The sequence below is a fragment of the Rhinolophus hipposideros genome (genome assembly GCF_964194185.1).
Source record: "Rhinolophus hipposideros genome assembly, chromosome: 3".
NCBI lineage: Eukaryota > Metazoa > Chordata > Mammalia > Chiroptera > Rhinolophidae > Rhinolophus > Rhinolophus hipposideros.
Genome location: NC_138049.1, coordinates 97,522,037 through 97,546,742, shown reverse-complemented (window position 1 = coordinate 97,546,742; position 24,706 = coordinate 97,522,037). Strand labels below are relative to the sequence as shown.

General features: G+C 57.3%; 1 protein-coding gene across 9 annotated transcripts in view; it reads left to right on the top strand.

Moving 5' to 3' along the window:
- The window catches only part of FOXP4 (forkhead box P4), a 51,602-nt gene extending 27,478 nt beyond the window's left edge, over positions 1-24,124 (top strand). The window contains exons 3-17 of one of the 9 annotated variants that reach the window (XM_081045376.1): positions 3,170-3,265; positions 9,311-9,433; positions 9,976-10,062; positions 11,577-11,724; positions 11,870-12,080; positions 12,357-12,461; positions 13,238-13,325; positions 14,377-14,460; positions 14,597-14,768; positions 14,848-14,924; positions 15,673-15,774; positions 19,251-19,372; positions 20,887-20,953; positions 21,526-21,695; positions 22,197-24,124. In XM_081045376.1, coding sequence (XP_080901502.1) covers positions 3,170-3,265; positions 9,311-9,433; positions 9,976-10,062; positions 11,577-11,724; positions 11,870-12,080; positions 12,357-12,461; positions 13,238-13,325; positions 14,377-14,460; positions 14,597-14,768; positions 14,848-14,924; positions 15,673-15,774; positions 19,251-19,372; positions 20,887-20,953; positions 21,526-21,695; positions 22,197-22,344 — 1,800 coding nt within the window. In that variant the 3' untranslated portion in view covers positions 22,345-24,124. Of the gene's footprint in view, positions 1-3,169; positions 3,266-9,310; positions 9,434-9,975; positions 10,063-11,576; positions 11,725-11,866; positions 12,081-12,356; positions 12,462-13,237; positions 13,326-14,376; positions 14,461-14,539; positions 14,769-14,847; positions 14,925-15,672; positions 15,775-19,250; positions 19,373-20,886; positions 20,954-21,525; positions 21,696-22,196 lie in introns of all 9 variants that reach the window. The other 8 variants (XM_081045374.1, XM_081045372.1, XM_081045375.1 and 5 more) reach the window with 8 other exon arrangements.
- Positions 24,125-24,706: the final 582 nt, after the last annotated feature.

The window sequence follows — 24,706 nt, the reverse complement described above, 5'->3', positions numbered from 1 at the left end:
CGGGCCGTGTGCTGTGTCCCTCTCTGTCCCTAGGCCGGGCCGTGTGCTGTGTCCCTCTCTGTCCCTAGGCCGGGCCGTGTGCTGTGTCCCTCTCTGTCCCTAGGCAGGGCCGTGTGCTGTGTCCCTCTCTGTCCCTAGCACCTGGCGTGTATGGCCCCTGGCACACAGCAGGCGCTCAGTAAACATGAAGCAAGAGTGAGTGGGGAAGTGTGGGAAGTCAGAAGAGGGGACTGGCCCGCCCTAGGGTCTTACTTGACTCTCTCATCTGGCCTAAAGGGGAGGGTGGGAGGAGGGGCAGGAGGGGAAGTGAAGGGCTTGTCACAGGGAGGTCTCACAGGAATAAGATTGCAAACCCATGTCATTTTTCCCCTCTAAATCTTGTAATTTCATGCTCCAGGGGACCATAAAGTAAGAGAGTCAGTGGGGAGTAAATCCAACTCCCCAGCCACTACCCCTATCAGGAGACTGCATGGGGCTCCCCCCAATTTCCCCTGGAAACCCCTCCCTTCGGCTCCCCTCTCCTCACCAGGGAGCTAAGTGCTTTACCTCCCCACCCCGACCAGTGTCCCCTCTGGCCTGTGCTGACCATCTCCGCTGAGCCATCCTCTTCCTCACCTTGCCCCCTGACCTCTGACCCCTCTATCCTCCTCCACCTTTGGAGGACAAAGAATAGTTGTCCAACCCATGTCATTAGACCTGAAGGGAGGTCACTAAAAGCAAGCAGACAGACGAAGGTCCTTTCTGATGACCACCTGGCCCACCTCCCTTCTCCCCACCCTGCCACCCCTTTCCACAGGAAAGGTCAGAGTCTACTTTCTGAAGTGAATCTTGAAGAGAAGAAACCCCAGGCCACTGCTCCAGGGTGTAAGGTCCAGGGGAAAAGTGGGGTATAGGGGAAGCCTAGGGTCTAGGGGGCTGGTGAGGAGCATGTTCACCTGAATTTTGGGTTTGCTGGGGGACGTGTCCCCACAGATACACCATGGTGTATGTAGACACCATTCTAAGGTAAACTGGGTTTCCACCTCGGGAGGCTCAGCTGCTCCATGCTGGTGAGGAAAGGGCTGCAAAGTGGGGGGTGTATGTATTCTTGGTACACAGTGGATGCTTCCGAAGTATTTGCTGAGGGGCAGTGGGTCTGTGTGTCTGTGTTCCATCGTACAAGGTGTCGTCTGACGGTGCTTGTGGTGGGGTAGGAGAGTTAGAAGTCCATCTGGGACAAGCAGGTGTGTGTGTGGACAAAGGCAGGTGAGCCACAGGCAAGCACGAGCCATTTAATAGGTGCGCTGAGCAGGAGGCTGTGTTGGGAGAGGCTGAAGGAGGTAAGGGGGAGACTTGCTGAGAGATGTATGAGAAGAGAAGGGACAGCCACTTCACGAACGCCAACTAAGTGCCAGACATTGGTCCTTTCATTCTCCTAGTATTTCAGAAATGGGTAGTGTACCGTTTTTCAGATCAGGAGACTGAAACGCAGAGATGGAACAGCTAGTCCAACGTCACACCGCTTGGTAATCCTACTGGGATTCAAACCCATGTCTGCCTGATGCCAGAGTCCCTTTCAAAGGCCTGGCCACAACTATTCTGGCTCCCAACGAGGTCTGTGAGGATCCTGGAGGCAGACAGGTTTTGTGCTCCTAGAATGTGGATTGGGGACAGGTCCCCACATCCCCTGCCTCTGAGCCCTCCACTGACCCTGGAGTGGGGTGTGTGCACGGCTTAGCCTTAGCCGACCTTATGAAGAATTTCCTTCCTGATCCCTCACTCCTCGCAATCTCTCCCAGCCCGTCGACCACTTCCCAGGCCTCCTGTCTGGCTGGAGCCTGCTCTTACCCTAACCCTAACCCGCTCTTCCTTCAAATGCCATACATGTCTTACTCCTATGACCCCGGCTCAGAGTCGCGTCCAAGCCACCATGACGTCCAAGTCCAGACCACCAGGGTCAGTGTAGCTCAAGTGCTAGTTCACACACCGCCTTCAGGAGGACTTGATGACGTTCCCCCAGTGCTGCCGAGCCCTGCACCTAGACCCCTGGGACTCAGAAAGCCAGCGTCCAGACCCTGAGACTCCGCCCCGCCCCTGCCCCCAGCTGTGTGCTTGGATTCCAAGTGAGTGGTACTCCCTTGGCCCCCAGACCCACCACCTAGTAAGGCACATGGCCTTGGAGCCAAGCTTCCTGGGCTCGAATCCTGCCTCTGAAACCTGGCTGTGTGATCTTGGACATGTTACTTAACCTCCTGGAGACCATTCCCTCAGCTGTGAAATGGGGCTGCTAATCCTACCTCCCAGGAAAGGATGAAATGAGATCTTGCCTGTGAAAGGGAACAGTTTGCCACCCCAAAACATGTTGCTTTGGGGTATTGATTATTGTAAGCTGTTTGATTTTAAGAAAGGGCAAACCAGGGAGAAGCTCTGAAAACCCAGCAGAAGGTACCCTTTGTAAAAGACTGTGTACATTTGTGAGGGAGCTCTCCATCTGTAAGGGTGCTTCCCTCACTGTACCTGGCCTGCCCTTACTATCCTTGGAGAAGGGTTGGGCTTAAATCTGCATAACAACCTTCCCCTTGCTTACTGTGCTTTTCCTAGTCACCTCAGGGAACTTACTCTCCACGCCCCAAATCATCTTTTGTCTTTAGCTGAAGGAAGTATTTAAGTGATGGCTTCCACCATTTTGGCGTGTTACTCTGTTCCTGGGTCTCTCCCATGTATACAGGCAGTATTGGTGTTACTCAGTTTTACATGTTTTTCTCCTGCTCATCAGTCTTGTGTTAATTTGATTATTTGTTCAGCCAGAAGAACTTGAAGGGAAGAGGATAGTTTTTCCTGCCTGACACATAGATGCTTGACAGATAGTACCTATGATTAATGCCCTGAGTTCACCCCCTTGTTTGACCACGGACCCTTCCATTTGCTAACCCCATGGAGCGCAGCAAACCTCACCAGGTCTCGTGAGTCCCTGCAGGCTCTGATTCCCCAAACCCGAACAGCTCCTACTTTTCTCCTTGTCCCCAAGCCCAAGTGGACCCCAGGAGCCTCACCCCCAAGACCTTCTGCCTTACCTTGATCTCTTCCCCTGTACTGCCCCAAACTCCCCGAATCCTGGGTCTGCACTCACTGCTCTGCCTTGCAGCCCCCAGTTGCTGGGACAGGCCCACTGACTCACCCTGTCTTGCAGGCTCTCCAGGTGGCCCGGCAGTTCCTGCTACAGCAGGCCTCTGGCCTGAGCTCCCCAGGGAACAATGACAGCAAGCAGTCAGCCTCTGCAGTGCAGGTGAGGAGGGCACCCGGCAGGCTGGGGGCTGGCTGGGCTGGGGCCTGGTCGCAGGGTGGGCTTGGCAAACCAGGGGAGGGGAAGGGCCAGTGGGAGAATTGCTCTGGCTCGTCCCCAGTACCAGAAAGTGGGCAGCTGTCCAGAGGGAAATGCACTAACTGTAGGGGTGGGGTGAAGAAACTTGTACTTTCTCTCTCATCTCCACCTGATCCCTCAGGCCTTCCTCTGCTTGGCCTCTTTGTCTCTGAGTTTGAGTCTGCACTCGGCCCTCTCTGTCCCTGTCCCTCTGCTGGCTTCCCTTTCCTTGGCCTCAGGGTCACTTCTCAGGTTTCTGTTTCTCCATCCCCGTGTGGTCAGCCCGCCTGTCCCTCTCTCTACTCCCATCCCAGGCTCTCGCAGTTGCTGAGGTCACCATGCTTCCCTCCCTTATCTCTCACCCACTAATTCTCTCTGTCTCCTGGTGTTTCCTGTCTCTTGATGTCTCTCTGTCTCTTTTGTTTTCCTTTGCACAATCTGCCCTTTCCCCATTCCCCCCAGCCTGCCGGCCCATCTGGCTGGCTGGGGGAGGGGAGATCTGTGGGGGGTGGGCGGGAGTAAGCCAGGCCTTCTGTTTACCTTTTGTGTCACAAAGAACTTGGGAGAATCTGGAGTCTGAGTCGGGGTGGGTCACAGCTCAGGCAGCCCCCTGTCCTCCCTGCTCTCCTCCCCCTTGGCCCAGCAGCCAAATTTCCTAGCCCCCCGCCCCCATAGCAGTGGGGAGGCTTGAAATTGGGGAGAGGATTAAGCTGGGCTTTGAAAGGAAGTTTATCTAAGGGAGGAAGGCTGAACGCGATCCTGAACATGAAGCTCTGGAGTCTGGGGGGCTGGGTGCTGAGGGAAGTGAAGAAGAGGGCAGAATGGGGTGCAGCGTGTCAGAGAAGAACCCAGTTTTTATGTAAAACAAGCTTATGGTCAGAAAGCACTTTGAAGAAATTCAAGGTGCCCATCAGTTAGTTGGGCCCTTAGCAGTAGCCCTCTCTTTAGTTTCAAACCTGATGAAACAGCCCTCAAGGGGAAGGAGTTGGGCTGAGAGGGATGGTGGCCTGGGTGGGGGAGGGGAGGACAAAATCTGGGAAGCCAATAATGGGAAGAAGAGAAAGTTCTCACACCCACGTGGTGTCAGGACTGGGTCTCTTTGAATTAGAGGGACCCCCCCACACACACACATACTCCCTGGATCTGAAAAGTGATCCTCAGGCTACTGCTCTTAATCTTCCCCAGCCTAAGAGGTAGGCTGGGGAACAGGAATGTTGCCCCCAACCCAGAAAGAGCCTGCTTGACCCCAAGTGAGAAAGGAGCTTGATGGGAATTGGAGGGACGGAGATCAGGCATCAGGAAGCACTTTGTGGCTGGCTCTGAGGGGTCGGAGATCTGAAATGATGCGCAAGGGAGAGGCTATAGAATCTGCCTTAGGAAACGCCCTCCTCTAAAACAATGAGGTCCCTGGATGGCCTAGAATGAGAGGCAGAGGTGTGGGTCAGAGGAAGGGATAAAATGATTCTTTTCTCAGGCTTTCACTCTTCTTGTCTCCACCTCCCAATAATTCGTTCATTCACTCTTTCAATAAGGACTTGATCAGTACTTCTTAAACTAACAATTGATATTTACAGAGTGCTTATCATGGGGCAGACACTAAGTGCTTTACAAATATCATCTCATTTTATCTTCACAATCCTATAAGGTAGATACTTTTATTAGCCTCATGTTGCAGATGAGGAAACTGAGGCCCAGAGAGGTGAAGTAACTTGTCCAAAGTCACACAGCTAATAAGAGGCAGAGCCAGGATTTGAACCCAAACAACTAGCTCCAGCACTCGCACTGTGACACTGCTGTGTGCCTGGCACAGTAGTGAAGAACACTAGCAGTCCATAGGAACAGAGCCCTGGGCTCAGGGTGGTGGGGGTTTTTGGGGCCACGTCTGAACTTTTCCCCAGGAGCCTGGAGCCCTGACTGTTGACCTTTCTTCTCTTCCAACCCTCGGTACCTTCCTTGCCTTTTATTCCCACCTTCAAGTTCACAATCTCCAAGGAGGTGGGGCTTCTGCCCCCAAAAGGGGTCCAAGGCGAGAGACAGCTTTTTCTGTGAGCTTGAGGCTGGTGGGGAATAGGGGAGAACAAGTAGAAAAGTGCATTTTATTGATTTGGAGCTTAAGTGAAATGGGAAATGAAGGGAGATCGATGGTAGCCCCTTTCCCAGTGGCCCCCACAGGACACTACTCTGCTCCCCAACTCTAGGTAGGATTGCCTGCCCACTCACCTCCCAGCCATGTTCACCACCCCTCCCCTAGAGCTAGCTTCAGAAGAGTCTAGAACCGTATTAGGTCTCCAGCTCCAGCCTAGGGGTTGCCTGGTTTGTGCTCAGGCCTGGACCCCAGGCAGGGAGAGGATAGTTACAGAAGACGGCCCAGGTAGCTGGGGCTTTAGGCAGAGGGCTGGCGAAGGCCAGATTCCTTAGCTCTGCCCAGCCTTTGTCTCATCTCCTTAGCCCCCCTGAGGCTTCCTCTTTTGGCATTTCTAGAAGTTCTTCTTAGTGTCCCTCTACGATCTTTATTGCTGTAGTAGCTCCAGCCCAGAAGCAGTCTAAGGACTCCTGGTCATACGCAGGGAGTTTAACCTAAATTGAGCTCTGGCCTAGTCCAGGGACTCCAGACCCCATACTTCAGAGGTTGAGTTTAGGTTCTTGACTGGCACCAAATTATATCCATCCCAACCCGCAGCCCCCAAACAAGCTCCCTCTGTGTCGGGCACTATCTCTGTTCCCAGTCAGGCCGTGGAGCCCAGCACACTGTATTCATGGTGGGTGGAGGGATCTAGGCCCGAGCAGGGCCCCTGGGGGAGGGCCTGGAGGCAGCTGTCAGCATTTAGCCCAGAGCTCACACTGCCGAGCCTTTAGTGAGCATGTGGCTGCCCTGGCCGCTCTCCAGGTGGTGAGCTGCGGGCTTTGCTGAGCCGAGTAGTCAACAGTGTCCATCCTAACACATCCCGGCCCGGTGAGCGGTCAGTGGGGACACCAGGGGAGCTCCAGCTCAGTGCTCAGAACCCCAAGGGTCTTTGGGGGTAGTAGATGGGTCAGCCAGCCCAGGAGATCAGCATGTGGCAGCCACCTCGCTGACCTTTATTTACCGCACAGGGCCACCTTAAGAGACAAGTACACACAAGGGAATCCACCAGATCCACCTCTGCAGCCGCCTCTCCAGCCAGCTGTTTGGCCACTTGGCTGGAACAGTGGGGCCAGAGCGGTGTTCCAAGGTCATCTCCTCCATTCCCCTGCCTCCAAGTAGGAAAGCCCCAAGGAAGGAAATGCCACATCCTTTCGTGCATGTCTCTCGCAGTGACTCACTCACGGTACCTGGAAAGATCTGGGTGTCTGGTCTCCGTCTTACCTGCTGTGGGCTGAGTGCCTGTCCGGTGTAGCTCTCGCTGTGCTGAGAGTGGGAGACCCACTGCTTTTCTTCTAAGTGACCTTGGCCACCCAGTGCCTTCTGGGGCCCTTGGAGCACCTAACAGTGGAGAAGGGAGAGGGAGAGGAGGAGACTAGAAAAGAGGGGAAAAGGAAAATCCAAAATGTTTTTTAAAGTATGTTGTTACACATTTGCAAAGAATTTAATGGCGTACAAATCACTTTCACTTACCTCTTCTCCCCTTGTCCCTTTGAGGGTAGGGAAGATTGTTTAACTTCTAGGCCTCAGTTTTCTCATCCGTAAAATGGTAACAGTGATGATACCCTCCTCCCAGGGTTGCTGTGAAGATTCAGGGAGATCATACTCATTAAGGGCCAGCCAAGTGCCTGGCACATAATCCACAGCCTTTTGTCCTGTGAGGTGGGGCAGGCAGGTGTGCCAAACCCTGGTGAGCGGATAAAGTGAGGCTTGGTGATTTCAAAGAATGGTCAATGTCGGGGACAAGAACTTAGGTCACCTGAGTCAGAAATCCAGGGCTCTGACCTCCGTACCCCCATACTGGGCATCCTCACGGGAGGAGGAAAGAAAGGACAGTTGAGCAGCCCACCTGCCCGGGTTACCCAACAAAGGACTCGGGCAGCTCTTCCAGGGGAGTGAGTGTGTGCCACTGCCCGCCCCACCCCCGAGGTTCCTCTGAGAGGGACCAGAACACCGCTGCGGCCTGGCTGTCCGGAGTGTCCTCCGACGCAGTGGAAAGAGGGCGGTTGGCCTTTGGGATCTGCAGCCCCATCCACTCTTCAGCTCCCTGGATAGTTCCGTGCCCACATACTATCCATAACCCTTCTCAAGACCTGCTCCAGGGCGGGGCAGACATTGTGAGACCTGGAAACACCAGGAACTGTGGAGGACACAGACCTGGGCCTGAATCCCAACCCTGCCGCTTCCTGCTGCTCTGCAGAGGCCCCTTGGAGCCTTCCTTCCCAGGGATGTCTAAAGAACCAGGGGTTGCCCCTCCCAGGGATATGGGCACAGAGACGCTAGGGGAAGGGGGAAAGCCCAGGGCTGGGCTCAGCCACTCGCTGGGTGAGAAGAGCTGGGGGCAGTGGGACTTCCCGTGTCCCTGGATTCCCTGCTCCTCTGCCTGGGGATTCCCTAATTGGCGGCTTGAGGCTGCGGCCTACCTCTGCCAAGGATCCCAAAAGGAACCAACTCCTTCTCCGCTGCCCCACCCATGGGGTTGGGGGGAGATGACAGGGGCCATGCGTCCCCTGGGGACCTAACCTGTCATATCCTGCACAAGACAAGTCCCTGCAGGACATGGCCCCTTGACTGGGCCGCCCTGCACCCCTCCCTCCATGCCCTGGGGCTGGCAGAGGGGCCTCCGATCCACTGGGAAAGGTATTTCAGCTCAGGGGAGCAAACGTAGTGAGTACCGCTGTGTGCTGGGTACATTTTAGGGCCTGGGAGTGAGAAGAAGAGAGGAGTCTGTGCTCTGGAGTCTGTAGCGGGAATGGCAGGTAGTCCGTCAGGGCACCTGTCCTGCCAGAAGGGGCTAAGACAGTGCTGTACCTTGGGTCTCCCTGGCTATGACTGCACAAGCCTGGGCATTTCGGGGGGGGGGGCTGGGGAAAAAATGATGTTACTGCTTTTCCCTGTACCTTTTGCCTATAGCTAAATTCTCAGAGCCTCCTGTGGAGGCCAAACCCAGGACAGGGGACAGAAAGCGGTTCTACTTTGAGAATCCTGCATGTTCCAGCTGGAAGGAGCCATCTCTTAGAATCCTATCTCTCTTTGATGGTTGAGGAAACTGACACTCCAGAGAGGGCAAGTGACTTGCTGGGGGTCACACAGCGAGTTCAGTGCAGAGCTTGGAAGAGAAGCCTGCCTCCTAACTCCCTGCCAGGGGCTCTCTCCACCCCGCTGGCCACCTAGCTGTACCCACGCACATCCCCACGAAGGATGGCCCCTCAGTGCCCTCTGGGCCTGTGTGTGTGCCACCTGGACAGGTGTGCTGCAGGATGTGATGTGTGTGACGGGCCAAAGCCCGGGGCCTCCTGCCCCGTGGTGCTGAATCCTCCCCCTGGCTGCAGGCTGCCCTCCTGGCCGGGCCCACCTCACAGACGGTCTCAGAAGAGACAGAGCAAGAGTTGGGAATGGCTTAGCTGCTGCCTTCCCATCCCTGGGGGGAGACCCCACCAGAGCAAACACAGTGAGCAAACACAGCTGTGTGCTGGGCGCGCTGCTAGGATCGTACCCACTGGTGCCACTAGAGTCCAATGTTCCTGTGCTTGAGAGAGCACATCCCAAAGGATAGGCAGCCCTCATGAGCACTTGCTGTATGCCGGCCGCTGTTCTAAGGATTAACTCGTTAGTCCCCATGACAACCTTAAGAGGTAGGCACTGTTGCTGCTTTCATGTCAGAAAAAACAGACAACAGGGAGTCAAGTCACTTGTCCAAAGACACCAAGCGAGTAGGTGGCAGAGCCAGAATTTGAACCAGGCAGTCTTCACTCGGGAGCCACGCCGCCATGTTGTAGGTGGGGCCCTGGGTGCATGCCTCTCTGGGGTGGGAGCGAGGCGAGCAGGCTAACGGCCGAATCCCACAGGTGCCCGTGTCAGTGGCCATGATGTCGCCGCAGATGCTTACCCCCCAACAGATGCAGCAGATCCTGTCGCCCCCACAGCTGCAGGCCTTGCTCCAGCAGCAGCAGGCACTCATGCTCCAGCAGGTGAGTCTGGCCCTGGTGCAGCTGGGAAGTGGGGGTGGTGGTGGTGGGTACTGGCCTCCCGCCTCCCCGCCTATGTACTGCCAACATTGCTGAGGGGCAGAGAGACTGCTGGGGCCAGACTGATCTGCGTTCCTCCAGGGCAGCTGGGGAAGGTCAGAGGTCAGGCCTCTCCCACAGCAGCCCCCTCACACTCCCCGGAGGCCCCACCTCTATCTCCAGAACCCCAGGGAAGGGCAAAGTACTGCAACACCTGGCTCCTGACCTAATCAGGGGACCTACCAAGAGGGCTGGGAGGTGTAGAGTGTGACTCCCCTCTCCCTTCTCCACTCCTTCCTGGCGCAGACCCCGTTCAGGGAGCCTCTCAGAGCACACATCTCCCTGGGGGGCCCTCTGTCCCACTGCCCCAGTAAGACTCCCCACTGTTGCCTCCAAGAGGCCAGTCACCACAGGGTTGGGGTTGCTCTGGGGTCAGCAGTCCACTGCCAGAGGTAACCTACTCCCACTCCTATCCCTGCCTCCTGCCACCCACCCCCACCCTCCAGCTGCAGGAATATTACAAGAAGCAGCAAGAGCAGCTCCATTTGCAGCTCCTCACCCAACAGCAGGCTGGGAAGCAGCAACCCAAAGAGGTAAGGGGCTCGTGCAAGGCCCCGTCCCGTCACCTGGCCAGAGCCGGGGAAGTCCCAAGGTGGTCGGAGAGAATGGCCTTGTGGGAGTAGTGGAAAAGTGAAGAAAAGGCTGTGGGAGGGGATCAGGGAGCATGGAGGAGATGGCGGTGGGGGCTCACATTTCTCCATCTCCCCTCATCCCCCTTCAGACCTCCTCTCCTTGCCTTGTGTTGTTGGGTTGATGAGAGCCAGAAGATGGAGCCGTGTGTTGTCTCTGCACATGCCTGTACACATGTATATGAGTGTTGGATGGTCCCCGCTCATAACCAGCTGCCTCGCTCTCGTGCACTCTTCCTACCTGCTTGTCTCTTAGTGACCCAGCTCCTCAGTCCTCCACTCTGGTCCTGAGAACCTTTTAGTTGCTCAGCAAACCACTTGCTCTGCCCCCCCAGCCCTGCCCCAACTTCTGTGCCTGATAATCATCAGCCCTGCCCTCTCCAGAGAACTCTCCAGCCTACACCACCTGCCCCACCTGGGCCACAGTGTCTCCTGAGCTTCCATACCAGGCCCTGCCACCCTGTCCCTCTCGTCCCAGACATGTGCTTCCCTCCTGCTTGCCAAACCACAACCAGGCTCTGAGTTGCCTCTTCCTAGCCATTCCCCAGCTCCGCAGCCTCCCCGCCAAGGGTCTGGTCATTGCTGCATTCTCTGCAGTATCGCTAGGCTGGGTTTATTGACTAGTTAGCCCCTACCCACCCAGCCCCCAGGGCAGGCAGGCAGGCAGAGACATCCCTGACTCCCAAGCACCCAGGACAGGCTTGGATTCTGGGGCTCAGAAGAGACTTGCTGACAGGCTGACTTGTCAGTGCCTGTGTAAAGAACTGACTCCTGGAGTGGGTGGGGGCGGGGGTGGGGGACCTAGAGCTCGTGACTGAACAGTGTGAGTGCCCCCCAGCAGTATGGATGTGACTGTCCCTGAGCCAGGGATGACCCGCTGATGCTGATCTTTTCAAGTCCCGTCAGACTCCTTGACTCTCTGTATCTAAGAAGCAAGAGAGGAGAGGAGCTGGAGGGGAGAAGGCCCCCTCCTCAGAGCAGAAGGGGGGCACCCCGGGCATGTGGGAAGGGTGCCTGCCAGGCGGGAGTGGCCCCCGGAGTCTGACAGGCTCATCGATCATTGTGATGAGAGCTCCCCCCCTCCCCGGCCTGCACAGCTGCGGTGCGGGGAGCTAGAGCAGGCGCTAAGCAGCAGCAGGAGGGAGGCGGGAGCAGGGAGGCGGGAGGCGTCGTGCTGCGTGTCTGGGTCTGGCTGTGTGTTGCGCGCGTGCGTGCGTGCATGCGTGTGTTTACTGCGAGGAGGCATGCAGCCCTATGGAAGCTGGGCCGGGAGCAGAGAAGCTGCAGCTTCGGACACTGCACCGACAGCTCCCGGGGCTGAGAGGCCCTGGGAAGGGGTGGCTGCAGGGTGGGGGCCAGATGGCACACCTGAGGCTGATGGCACATCTCTCTGCCCACCCCCTCGGGGCCCCCACCAGGCACTGGGGAATAAGCAGCTGGCCTTCCAGCAGCAGCTTCTACAAATGCAACAGCTACAGCAGCAACACCTGCTCAACCTGCAGAGACAGGGGCTGGTCAGCCTGCAGCCCAGCCAAGCCTCCGGGCCCCTCCAGACCCTCCCACAAGGTGAGTAGCTACCCCGCCCCCCAGCCCAGCCCCACAGCCCTCACTGTGCCCAAGGGCTGGCACGCCCCTGCCCCAGGGCTGAGTTGGGGAGGCCCCCTACGTTCCTGAGACTCTGCCAGCCTCTCGCCTCTTTCCCCCACAGCAGCCGTGTGTCCCACGGACCTGCCTCAGCTGTGGAAGGGCGAGGGTGCTCCCGGGCAGCCTGCCGAGGACAGCGTCAAGCAGGAGGGGCTGGACCTCACTGGCACGGCCACCACCGCTACCTCGTTCGCCGCCCCCCCCAAAGTCTCACCCCCGCTCTCCCACCACACCTTGCCCAATGGACAGCCCACTGTGCTCACACCTCGGAGAGACAGGTACAGGGCCCAGGCTGGGGTGGGGGTGGGGGCACTGCAGACCTGCCCAAGGGCACACCTGGGCCCCTAGGGAAGACACACATGGTGGGGGCTGGGAGGGTGGGGTGAAGCTTACCTCTCTCCCAGGGCACACCAAATGGGGCTAGGCCTCTGTTCCTCTAACAGAGGAAACCTGTGTTAGGGACAGAAACGGCATCAGCAGGGACCTGGGCTGGGCTGGACCCAGGGCTGCTGGGCTCTTCAGGTTCCCTGACTACCACCGCCCTCTCCTCCTAGCTCCTCCCACGAGGAGACACCCGGCTCCCACCCCCTCTATGGACACGGAGAGTGCAAGTGGCCTGGCTGTGAGACCCTGTGTGAAGACCTGGGCCAGTTTATCAAGTAGGTGTCACCCCCATTGTCCTTTGCCCCCAGCCTTCCCCATCAGCAACAGCCTTTCCACAGGGCCCGTCACCCCCTAGCTTGCCCCTTCTTGGGCCTTCAGCCACCAGCTGTCCTGCCGTCTCCCCCCCCCCCCCCCCCCCCGTACCTGGTTCCTTCTCTGCCCTAATCAACTCCCCAATCACTCCAACCCACCTGCCCAGCGTATATTCCCCAGACCGGAAGCCTCCCCACCCCATTCCCAGAATGCACAGCCCAGCGGGGTAGGGGTGTGAGGGAAGGGAGAGGACTCCCCCCATTCTTCTCCCCCCAGACTTAGCCCCCAAGAGTGATGGACTAGTGACAGGCCTGGCTGGTGGATAGGCAGGGCGGGAGGCAGACAGGCGGCTGGCAGCAGGCGGCCAGCTGCCACCGCCGTGCCAGGCTCTGTCACTGACTGATTAACTCTGCTGTCTCTCAGACCCTTGCAGCATCAGGGTCAAACAAATTGTTTTCACGCTTCGTCAGAGGTTTACTTAATTAGTTCATTTGCAATTAGATCTCTCTGTAGCTGGGATTTTTAGCAAAGACATCAAAGGAGGGTGACGAGAACGCAGCTTCCTACTTGGCCCCGGTTTTTTTTTTTTTTTTTTTACCCACCCCTTTCCCTTCTTTGTATTTCTTGGTCTGTCTGCTTTCAAGGCCTTTGGGTGGGCTTAGAGGATGGGATGGGAGGGTGGTAACAGCAGGAAAGCCGGGCCCAACTTTCTCTTCTCCGCCCCCTCCTCCCCCTAAAGACACCTCAACACAGAGCACGCCCTGGACGACCGGAGCACCGCCCAGTGCCGGGTTCAGATGCAGGTGGTACAGCAGCTGGAGATCCAGGTGTGGCCTGAGGCTGCAGAGGGGGAGGCAGCACAGGGCTGCAGCCCCTGCCCCTGCCGGAGGGGTGTGGGGAGGCTTACGGAAGGGGAGTCCGAGACCAGCTAGGTGGGTGGGGCTCCGGAGGGTCCAAAGTCAGCATCTTGTATTTTCTAGGGCCTAGTTACCATGCTTTTGAGGGGAGGGCAGCTGGACTTTGAAGGGTGTAAACCAGGGTCCGGGTTGTGTCTGCTGAGAGGGCCAGAAAAGAGACTCATGCTAATGCAAACAACAAAAATAATATTCATAGCTAACATCCTGAGCACTTACTTGTGCTATCCTAAATACTTCACCTGTACGTAACTCAAGTAACCCTCTAAACAACCTTGTGTGGTGGGTACTATTATTATCCCCCATCTTACAGAGAACAGGCACAGAGAGGTGAAGTAACTTGGTTCTGGTCACTCAGGTAGCAGGTGACAGAGCTGGACAGACTACCTAGGCAGTCTGGCTCCTGAGCCTAAGCTCTGTAACACAGAGTACTCCGGAGGCTCCTCAGGAGAGGCGGCCAGGCAGCTGATCGATATTTCCCCACTTCCCTCTGGCACCTAGCAGAGCGCCCTGCTTTGAGGCAGTGGTTGTAAAAGATCTCTTGAATTGATGAATGTGGGTGAATGAATCATTCATCCATTCCTGTGTCTCCATTGAGTGCCTGAGGACCCTCTTACACGCAAGTGCCACTGGGCTTGGGTGTTGTTCAGCCACAGCTTCTGCCCTTGATGGGGAGAAAAGGTTGTGCTATTAGAAAGAGGGCCCCTGACCATGACGAAGCTGAGCCTGGGACACAGCCTGAAGGAGAAGTGGGGAGGGTGTCACGGAGCAGGCAGTCCCTGCCCTTGACGTGAGGGGCCAGAGGGCAGGAGACAGAGGGAACTGGGATGCCCAGGCTGGAGGGCAAGTGGTGGTGGGAATAGGGCCTTTCTGGGGTGTCTACTGGGATATGGAAGAGGAAGAAGCCCTGGCTGACTCCAGGCGCAGCCCCTGCTCACTTGCAGTCTCTCCACCCTCTCTGCAGCTCGCCAAGGAGAGCGAGCGGCTGCAGGCCATGATGGCCCATCTGCACATGCGGCCCTCCGAGCCCAAGCCCTTCAGCCAGCCAGTGAGTGCCTCTCCCCTCCTCGCGGGCCTCCCACAACTCCCTGGACCCTCTGGACCCCCACCCACCCAGTTGGTCTCAGTACCCTCCCCATTGCTCACAGCTGAACCCGGTCCCCGGCTCCTCCTCATTCTCCAAGGTGACCATCTCCGCAGCAGACTCATTCCCAGATGGTCTTGTGCACCCGCCCACCTCGGCTGCAGCCCCTGTCACCCCTTTAAGGCCTCCAGGCCTGGGCTCTGCCTCCCTGCACAGCGGGGGCCCCGCCCGCCGGAGGAGCAGTGACAAGTTCTGCTCCCCCATCTCCTCAGGTAAGGGCCGTGGGACGGGCATTATTTTTTCCCAAGCTGGGCCATCCAAATGGCTACCTCATCTGCCTGTCTCCCCCAGAGCTGGCCCAGAATCATGAGTTTTACAAGAATGCGGACGTCAGGCCCCCCTTCACCTACGCCTCCCTCATCCGCCAGGTGAGCATGGAAGGTAGCCAGAGGGGGGTGGGAAATGGCACACAGGCTGCAGCCCTGCCTCGGGGTCCCAGCCTGCAGGAGGATCCTGGAACAGGGAACATAACTTCCCCTCTCACGTTTGTCCCCTCCTGCTCGCCGAAGTGCCCCTGCTCAGCTATAGGTCTCATATAGGCTTCATCTGGTCGCGCAGACATTTCCCTGGGAGCACACACACTTTTTGCTATTCATACCCACTGTGTCGTCATTCTCTCATTTCCATGTGCACACACACCCATGAGACTATTCTCTAATAGACTTATGGTCACTGTTAGTTGGCCTCCTTCTGTCTCACACACACCCAGACACCATCTCGTAAGTGGGGACCAGGACTTTGCCAAAATCCAGATAAATTCCAAACAGCCCCCACCTCCTAGACATAGCTCTCTCCCAAGAATACTGCTCTCGTTCCCACTCTAGAATACGGGTCCTTGGAGCCGTTTCCCCTCTAGAGAAATTCATGTGCTCTTTGCATAAGCACATAGCCCTTGAGGGTTGTGTTCCCTTTGGTCTCTGGGCTGTGACCAGCCTGCCCTTCTTGGGACCAACAGACACCACGGGTCCTTATCCACATGCTGATGCAGGGGGTCTCCTCTGCTCGCGGGGTGAGTTGGGGGCCAGGCAGGAGAGAGAGACCCTGGGGGAGAGAACACAGGCCTGGGACCCTGTGAGGCCCACGCTGAGGGCCCCTTTGCTGCTTCCCTGCCCACAGGCCATTCTGGAAACGCCTGACAGGCAGCTGACCCTGAACGAGATCTACAACTGGTTCACCCGGATGTTCGCCTATTTCCGGAGGAACACCGCCACCTGGAAGGTGAGGCGGTGAGGCGCGCCCCCCAGCAGCCACGGCCCCGTCCTGCTTGGGCAGCACACCCCTCTGGGACCGAGGGTGCCTAACAGCGGTCCCTCCTGCAGACCTGGCCCCACCTGCCCACCGGAGCTCAGGCTGGGCCCTGTGCCCCCCCACCCCCCCTGCAGGGGCCATGGGGTGTTCACTAAGTGCCTCTTAAAGACCCCTGCCTTCTAGCCTCATGCTGCCTTCTTTGCTGGGAAGAAACCCTCTCGAAGGCTTCTTCATGGGCGCCCGAAGACTCCATCCTGGGAAGTAGGGCCCCCAAAAGCTGCAATGCCTGAGCCTGGGAGGGAGGCTTGGGTTACGTTGTTCACCAGAGACCCTAAGGGAGGCCCACGTTGTGAAACCCAGGGTTGGGGTGGGGGGTGCAGGCCCAGACACGCGGATGGACTGAGGCACTGGGGCCCAAACAAGGGAGTCACACACTCTCCCCAACTCTGCCATCGGCGGCAGGAAGATAATTGTCTCCATCCAATTAGTCATTTCAACGCCTTCATCCCATCAGAGTTTTCCTGGGGGACCAGAGGCAGGCAAGGGAGGGACTCTAGAAAAACGGGACACGGAGATGTGGGCTGAGTTGCTAAACCGTTTGTTTCTCTATAGCCAACATGGTCTGTATGTCGCCTGTGTGTATCTGTCTGTCTGATGGGTGAGAATATTAGGGTCTTTGCAGCGGAGTGGGAAAGTGATGATCTAAATTGGGAGGTGGGGAGGAGAAGGGAGTGTTGGGCCCAGTGGGGAACGTTAGACACCTGAGGAGTCCCTATCTCAGAACCTTACTTGGAACCCTGGCTCTTGAGTCCCCCTGCTGGCCAGTGCAGAAACTGCAGTTAAACAGGCTAACTTCCCCCACATCCCACCAGGTTTCAACAAGTGTCACTGAAGCCCCCTCCCCGCAAGTGTCCAGGACCCAGTGAGGTGTGCACGGGGCCCTGCCCTCTCTGCCCTGGGAGTGTGCTCAGTGCAGCAGTAGAGACTGTTCCATGATCTTCTGTATCCCCGTGCCCAGTTCCTAAAGCTTGGGGGAGAGGCTATGAGGCTGGGACAGCTGCTCTGATTGGCTGTGAGTGATGTCATTTCCTGCCAACCACAGTCCTGCCCTCTCTTTGAGCCAGCAGGGCCTTCCTGGGGCCACCTGGTCCCGTCTCCAGCCTCCAGGCCACTTTAGATAGCAGGTTTTGTAAACAATGGAGTCCTATATAGATTATTACGATTGTGATCTCATGTTTACTCTAATATGGCATATTAATCCTCTGCCTTTAGGGGTGACGTTGTAGAGCCTCAGGTCCATAAGACAGTCTCCTGGGGGGCAGAGTGGCATTCACCACCCACCCTCCTTTCCTGTTCTCTCTTAACTATACCACCTCACTGCAATTTTTATTCTTTCTTGAGATCAGGATGAGCTGGTTTAAGTGACTTAACCCCTTAAACTCCTTGATTGTCATGAAGCCACTCCCAGCCCCCAGCCCCACTCCCTTGGTCTTCCATGCCTCCTTCGACTGGTTGCCCAACCTTGGTCGTCTAGGTGGCGTGTCTCTGACTCCGGGGTCTTCACCTTCATCTCCCCTCACCTAGCCTAAGTCCCACTGGGAAGCCGGCTGGATGACTGAGTGGGTGGCCTTTCCCGTTAGCAGTGCTTTGCTGCCGCTTCCGCCACTTGGGTTCACTGCCTGTTCCCTCGCTGTGCCATAGCAGACTGCATCCCAGCTAGAGGTCCCCTTTGACCTTCAGGAGTTTTGCAGCTTCATTCATGTTACTTGGGAAATGCACCTTGTCGACGCCGAACTCTTTCCCTCCGGTCTCCACTTTTCACTCATTTATCTTCCCTTGAAGTCCCTCCTCTGCTCAACTATTTCAGCTTCCGTTCTTCTCTCCTCCTTCACCTCTCCGGCCCCCACCCTGAGATGCTGTCCACTTCAGACGAGGGCAGAAGGGTCCGGAGCCAGTGTGGGCCGGGCCAGCTGCTGTTCATCCAGGACACAGAACCGCCATCTGCCAAGCCGATGGTCCTCACTAGCCCTCCCCCTGTCCATCCCCTTCCAGGGCCTGTGTTGTGGGCCCTTCCTTTTGTTTACGAAGCCCCCGCCAGACCCCTTAAATTGCCGTTAATGTTTCAGCGTAACGAATTAGTCTCTCATCACGAATCAGGCTTCGAAATGAGGGAAAAAAGCCCCGGTGAGGCCATCCTCGGAAATTGGGGTCATTCTCATTTGCAAAGCGGAGGATCGGAGCCCCGTAATGCGGGCAAATTTATTCCGAGGCAGGAGCCCCGGCGTGATTAGGCCCTTTGTAATTATCGCTCCAAGAGATTCCACTCCAGCCGCCCGCCTCCCTCGTGGATTAGCAAGCGAGTCGGAAAAATACACAGGATTTAATTAGAGGCAAATTAAAATTGGTAATGAAATCGGGCCAGTTGCAAGTGGCAAGAGTTGGAAGGGAGAGAGGGAGAGGGGATCTCTAGGGGCACGGGCTGCCCGCCCTGCCTGCTTTCTTCCCCATTTAGAAATGTAAAGAGGAGACAAGATGGGAACAAGAAGGGGGAGGCTGAGGGAGGACAGGTAACAGGGACAGGGACAGCTGGGTGGGTGAAGCTTAGAGAGACGAGTGCAGGGACAGGACTGAGGGACGTGGTGGGGGGAGGGAGTGGATTAGGGCCCTAGCTCAGGCTCCTCGGGGTGTGAATTGGGCCACGCACCCCACCCTCACCCAAGTGTCCTACAAACCAGATGGCCTCAATTCCTGCAGTTATCCTGCCAGGAGGAGGTGGGAGCGACAAGGTGACTTTTCCTCTTTTTTCTCCTCTTCCTGCCTTACCGCTACTAACCCCACGCTCTCCTTTCTCCCACTTTATTTCAACAAGTATGTATTAGGCCTCTACTGTATACCTCATGCTCTCAGCTGCCTGTTCTGAGGCACAGCTCAAAGCCATGGCTTCCACACTCTTAGACGTGGAGGGCGGTTGCAGTGAGTTCCTGCATTATCCCCAAAACTTTTCAAAGCTTGATAGGAATTCTATGGGCACCTAAGATGAAGTGTCCCCGGCTCACTGAAGTCCCAAGGCCTGAGTGTGACTTCATGCCAATCAGAAGCCCTGAATACTAGCTGCACATCTGATTAATGATGATAGAAAAACAAAGTATTACTAACTACAGATCATGTAGTTGGTACACAGAGTTCTCCAGAATGTGGCAGGAAGAAGGGGAAAGGAGGGCAGATGATAAAATGGGCTGTCAGTGATTATGGCACAGTGATGAAGGGCTGGAGAAGGGCCTTCCATTCCCCGTGGCAGGGTCTCCTCAGGGCTGGCCCCTCCTCTGCTGGTCCCTGGGTGGGGGAAAGTGGGACAAGGTGGGACTTCCCTGTGTGTGCTCACCTGAGCAGAAGAGGGGCCGAGCAGGCTGCTTCTGAGCGTTTGCCGCTTGTCACTGCACCTCCAGAATGCCGTGCGGCACAACCTCAGCCTGCACAAGTGCTTCGTGCGTGTGGAGAACGTCAAAGGTGCCGTGTGGACTGTGGACGAGCGGGAGTATCAGAAGCGGAGACCGCCAAAGATGACGGGGTATGTGTGGGGCCAGATCTGGGTGGGGTGCACCCACTGGGATGTGGACCGCGTCACCCCCTTGCCTCTCCAGGGCACTCTTGTGCACCGAATGCTTCCCACTTTGGGGGTGAGGCAGGGAGAAAAGTAGTGGAGGGACACAAGGCATACTGGAACCTGGAAGTGACAGATTAGAAAAAGGATGTTTATGTCTCGTTCTGTCCTTCTGACTGAGGGAAAGAGCTGAAGGGGACCTGGCACTAGAAGGAGACAGAGGCCCAAAGTAGCCATGGCCAGAGCTGGGACATGGGCAAATGCCAGCCATTGTGGTCATTGGTGAAGGAGCTGCCTTCCCTAGAGCCACTCTCCCCCATTTTATCACGGGATGAGCCAATCTCTGAGATCCCTAGGCACCACCTCTTCATTTTACAGGGAGAGGAGGCCCAGAGGGCCAGGGGCTGCAGGGAGGGCAGAGCAGATTTGTGGCAGAGCTGGTTCTCTGACTTGCCAATTTTTGTGTTCTGCTTAACCACGCAGCATTTTCAGGGGAAACTGAGGAACCTGCAGGAGGGTCAAAACCTCTTCTTTGGGCTTCCCTCCCAGTACCAGTGCCCTTCACCCCAAACCCCCCCCCACATAGACCACCCTTTGTCTGTGCCTCTTGGCCCTGAGGCCTCAGGGAAGGGAGCACGGAGTCTGAGGCAAGTTAGATGGATAGCTCTGTGGTTACCTGTTCCCCTCAAAGATTCCTTTTCCCCAGACAAGAGCCTCTCCATCCTCAGGCATTTGTGGGGACTGGGTCAGGGTGTGGACCTGGAAAAGGGACAGAAAGCCATCCCCTTCTAAATGTTCCCATATGCCAGTTACGTTTGGTGTCATGTCTCATTACCAACTTGGAATCAGAAGACCTGGGTTCAAATTCCTCTCACCAGCTCTGTGACCTTGTATCCGTTTCTTAACCTCTCTGAGACGCTCTATAAGCTGGGCGTAATCCCTGTGGAAGAGGAACAGCCTTGAACCATTGCTTTTCCTGACTCGACTCCGGAACACCTTCCTATGCAGAAAAGCCTTGGGTATGAAACGTGGTGACTGACTGAGCACATGGCTTATTAGATGTCCCAAAATTGGGATGGCAAGAAAGTGTGGATTTTGCAAATACGGGACTGTCAAGGCTGTAGCTTGGATCTTGCTGAATGTTGGGAAATCTGGACGAGAGAGAAAGTGCTGGGGCAGCACAATGTGAAGACAGACATTGGGAGGGGCCGCTGTTCCCACTTAACCAGCTCTGAGGTGTTGGACACGAACCAGAGCCCCAGCACCTCACCTGGGAAGGGGGCTGCTGGTCCCTGACGTGCCAGGTCAGCGTGAGGATTGAATAAGATGGGGCACACACAAGGCTCCGCAGATGATGACCAGCCCTGCCCTGGCTCCTCAGGAGAATGTGCCAGGACAACTCTTGGCACAAAGCCGGCCTTTTGTCAGAGTCCAGGCAAGTCAATGAATGAACCGAACACGCTGCCTTCTCTCTCTTCCAGGAGCCCCACCCTTGTGAAGAACATGATCTCCGGCCTCAGCTACGGAGCACTTAACGCCAGCTACCAGGTGACTGGGCCTTGCCCAGAGCCCACCAGCCAGTCCCCTTCCCTTTCGCTGTATTTCCCTTCCACACACAACTGGCCCTTAGAAGAGACCTCCCCCCACCCTCCCTGCAGAGGGCCCATCTTTAGGAGGAGGGGGAGGGGGAAGGACTACTCTGGGCTGCCCAAACGCCAACCCTCAGCCTGACCCCAGCTGGGGAGGGTGACCTGTGCTTTCAGTATTAGGCTTGGGCATGGCAGGGCAGAGAGGAGAGAGGTTGGCATAACAAACGGTCCCTTTCCCTGGCTTGTCAATCTGGGAGTCCTCTGTCCCCTAGGAAGGGGATAAATCAGGGCCCGATTCCCAGGAAAGCTGGCAGGGAGGAGGTCTGGGTCAGAACCCTGGCCTTGGGAGGGGGTGTGGTTTTCCGGAAGGCTGAGTCTGGGCTGGGGGGCGGCTGTAGGGGGGGGTGCCAAGAAGAATGGGCCAGTGGGGCCAGCACCGACACAGGGTTACTGGAGGCTCTGTAGGGGTGGGGAAGGGCCAGCACTTGCCTGGGTGCAGCCCCCTGACAGGACTGGCTCTGTGCCCTCCAGGCCGCCCTGGCCGAGAGCAGCTTCCCCCTCCTCAACAGCCCCGGCATGCTGACCCCTGGCTCTGCAAGCAGCCTCCTGCCCCTCAGCCATGAGGACGTGGGCGCCCCCGGGGAGCCGCTCCCCAGCAATGGCAGTAGCAGCCCACCTCGCCTCTCCCCACCCCAGTACAGGTGAGCAGCACACAGCATGGACCTCCATAGTGCCCATGGACCAGGGAGGGAGATCCCACTGCAGGGGGACCCCATCTGGTCACCCCAACACACCTCTCCTTTCTCATTGGTCCTTCTCCTGCCTTTACCTCCCCGCTTCTCCCTACGTCCTCTCTTCCTGTCTCTCTTCTCCTTTCTCCCTTTTTCTCTTCTCTCCTCCTTTTTGTTTCCCTCCTCCTCTTTTTCCTCCTCCTCCCTCCATTCCCTCTCATCTGCCCTCCTCTCTGTCTTCTCTCTTCCCAACCAAAGAGAGTCTCTGTCCATCCCAACACACCCTTTCCTTTGAAGAGATCCCTGGGGGAGATCAGTCTCCCTAAGACATCAGGCCCCAGTGGCTTCGGGATGATGGGGTCCTGCGGAAGCAAGCAGTGGACACCCCGCTGTGCCCCAGAATTCTGAATGAGTGTTCAAAGGGAACAGGGAAAAGCCGCCAGGGTGCCCATGTGTCCCCTTCTGTCACAGCCACCAGGTGCAGGTGAAAGAGGAGCCAGCCGAGGCAGAGGAAGACAGGCGGCCCGGCCCCGCCCTGGGGCCCCCCAACCCCAGCACCACAGGGCCTGCGGAAGACCGGGACCTGGAGGAGGAGCTGCCAGGAGAGGAACTCTCCTAAGGGCCTCTGGGGGCAGGCAGGGCAGGGGTGAGACCCCTCCTGGAACCCAGGCCCCACACACCCCCCCACTCCACAGCCCCGCCCAAACCTCAAGGCACTTCCAGGACTCAGATGGGGGGGCTGGGCCATCAACTCCCAATGTGACCAGACTGACAGACGCTTGGGGCAGGGATGGTTCCGCCCCCAAGGGGACACAGAACCCCTGGTCTGGGACCAGCAGAGGACACCGAGGGCCCAGGCCCCTCCTCAGACCCTCCCTACATCTGAACCCGGCTCCTCCGAGGCCACCAGCAGCAGCAGGGCCCTCCTCCCCCACCAGCTCTCCCCTACAGGGCCCCTCAGCGCCATGGAGACCCGCAGGCGGGGCTAAGCCACCCCTCTCAAACCCAGGGCCCCTCGCACCTGGCTCTGGCAGTGTTTTTCTGGCCAGAGGCCCCCACTTCCCTAATTTGTGCTCCTTCCACCTTCTTTTCCATACTGTGAAGAAATAATTCTCCACCCTTGACTCCTACCCCTGCCCTGGCCTGGGTGGAGGAACTGAAGTTTCCAACCATCCCCAGAAGAAAGGATCCCCCGCCGCTGTGCCCACCCGAAATCCACAGCTGGGGTGGCACAAGCTGTGTGCCCTGTGGTGTCCATGGGAGCGGGGCCACCCGGCTCCAGCCCTGCTCCCGACCTAAGATGGGACCCAGGCTGAACTGGGCCTCCGCCCCATGCTGGACGCCCCTCCGGCTGCCCTGAACTCCAGGGAGCACAGGAAGAGGCCCAGTGCCCGCCCCCTCCACAGAGGTCTGTGCCAGGAGGACTAATGGAGCTGGAGCCACTAAAGGGAGCCCAGCTACTCTGGAGGCTAGAGTTGGGGCAGAGGTGGTGCCAGGACTGCCCGAAGCAGCCTGCCTCAGTCACAGAAGGACAAAGGCCAGGCTGAAAGCAGGTTTGAGGGGCGGGTGAGGGATTCATTTGGCGGCTGCTGTGACCCAACAGGTTACCCCCGCCCCCAGCCTATAGGTCCCCTATTGCAGTCCTCCCTCACCCTCCTTTCCCTGTCCCTCCAGTTAAACGGATGACCAAAGACCTTTCTTATGCCGGAAGCAAAAACCAAAACTTTTTGTTGGCTTTTTCCTTTATTGCCTCCTACACCCTCTGCTCCTGCTCCCTACCCTCGCCCCAGGCTGGAAGCCCTCCCTCCACTTAAGTTATTGTTTTAAACCAAAGTTTACAGTGTCTGTTGGTGGCCAAGACCCTCTCTCTCCACCCCTTCTCCACCGCACCCTGAGGACCCTGGGACTCAGTAGGGGCTGGGGCCCTGCTCGCCTCCTCTTTGCTCTTGCCCAGCCTGGAAGAAGGAAACAGGGCAGGGAGAGAGTGGGCGTCCTCAGCTCCCACATCCCCGCAGGCAGTGGGCATGTGAGCCCTACTCCCAACCCTGGGCTGCTTCCTGGGGGCTCTCCAAACCCCTCTCTAGGACCAATTCCCCCATCACGCTGGGAGTGTGGATTCCAGCAAAGAAGCTGGAAAAAGTGAGACTCTCCACAGACCCCCTATGGGGGATCCCAACTTGAGGCCAAGGACTGGGTGTGTTGGATGCTCGTGACACACCAGGCCAGGCCCCTTTGCTGAGAAGAATCCTTGGACTATTTCCCAAGAAACCCCCACATAACACCCCTTCACAAGCCACCCCTCCCGAGAGGCAGGGGGCCCTTGCCCCCTCCCCCGTGTACTCCCCACCTGTGTTCCGTTTGACCAGCACAGAAATATTAAACGTCCTCTATACACCGGGCCCTGCGTTTGTCACTAGGTGATGGGGGAGGGGTTAAATGTGGAAAGATTTCTCTGGGGAGCTGGGGGGCAGGAGGCACCAGCCACACAGTGGGGGCCCCTGTACGGGAGCGTTATGCGAGTGTGAGTGGGCTGAGGGTGTGGGCTTGTATGCCTGGCACCCGTCAGCCACCAGGCTTACTGCCAGGGCTTTCCTCTGCTCTCCCTGACGCCCTCTGCCATTCATCACCTGGGCATTCTCTGGTATTTTAAGCCAGGTCTCCATCATTCTGTTTTCTCCCCAAATCACAACTTGCCCGAGTTCCTGCCTGGGTTTGAAATACAAGGTCCTGCCCCGCGTTCTCGGCAGGGAGTAGATTGCCTCCCCCGAGGAGGAGTCCTGCTGCAGGGCACGTTTACCTTGGCCCCTCCCCCTTGGAGATGGTCTCCCAGATGCCCTGGGCCCATCACCTATGTCTCCGTGGGGGCTACCTTCCTACCTTAGGTGTGTGTGTGCGCGCATGTGTGGCATGGCGTGGAGCTGATCAGGTACGACTTGGTGGCTGCATGCGTGCCCATGTGTGTAGTGTCGATACTGGGGCTT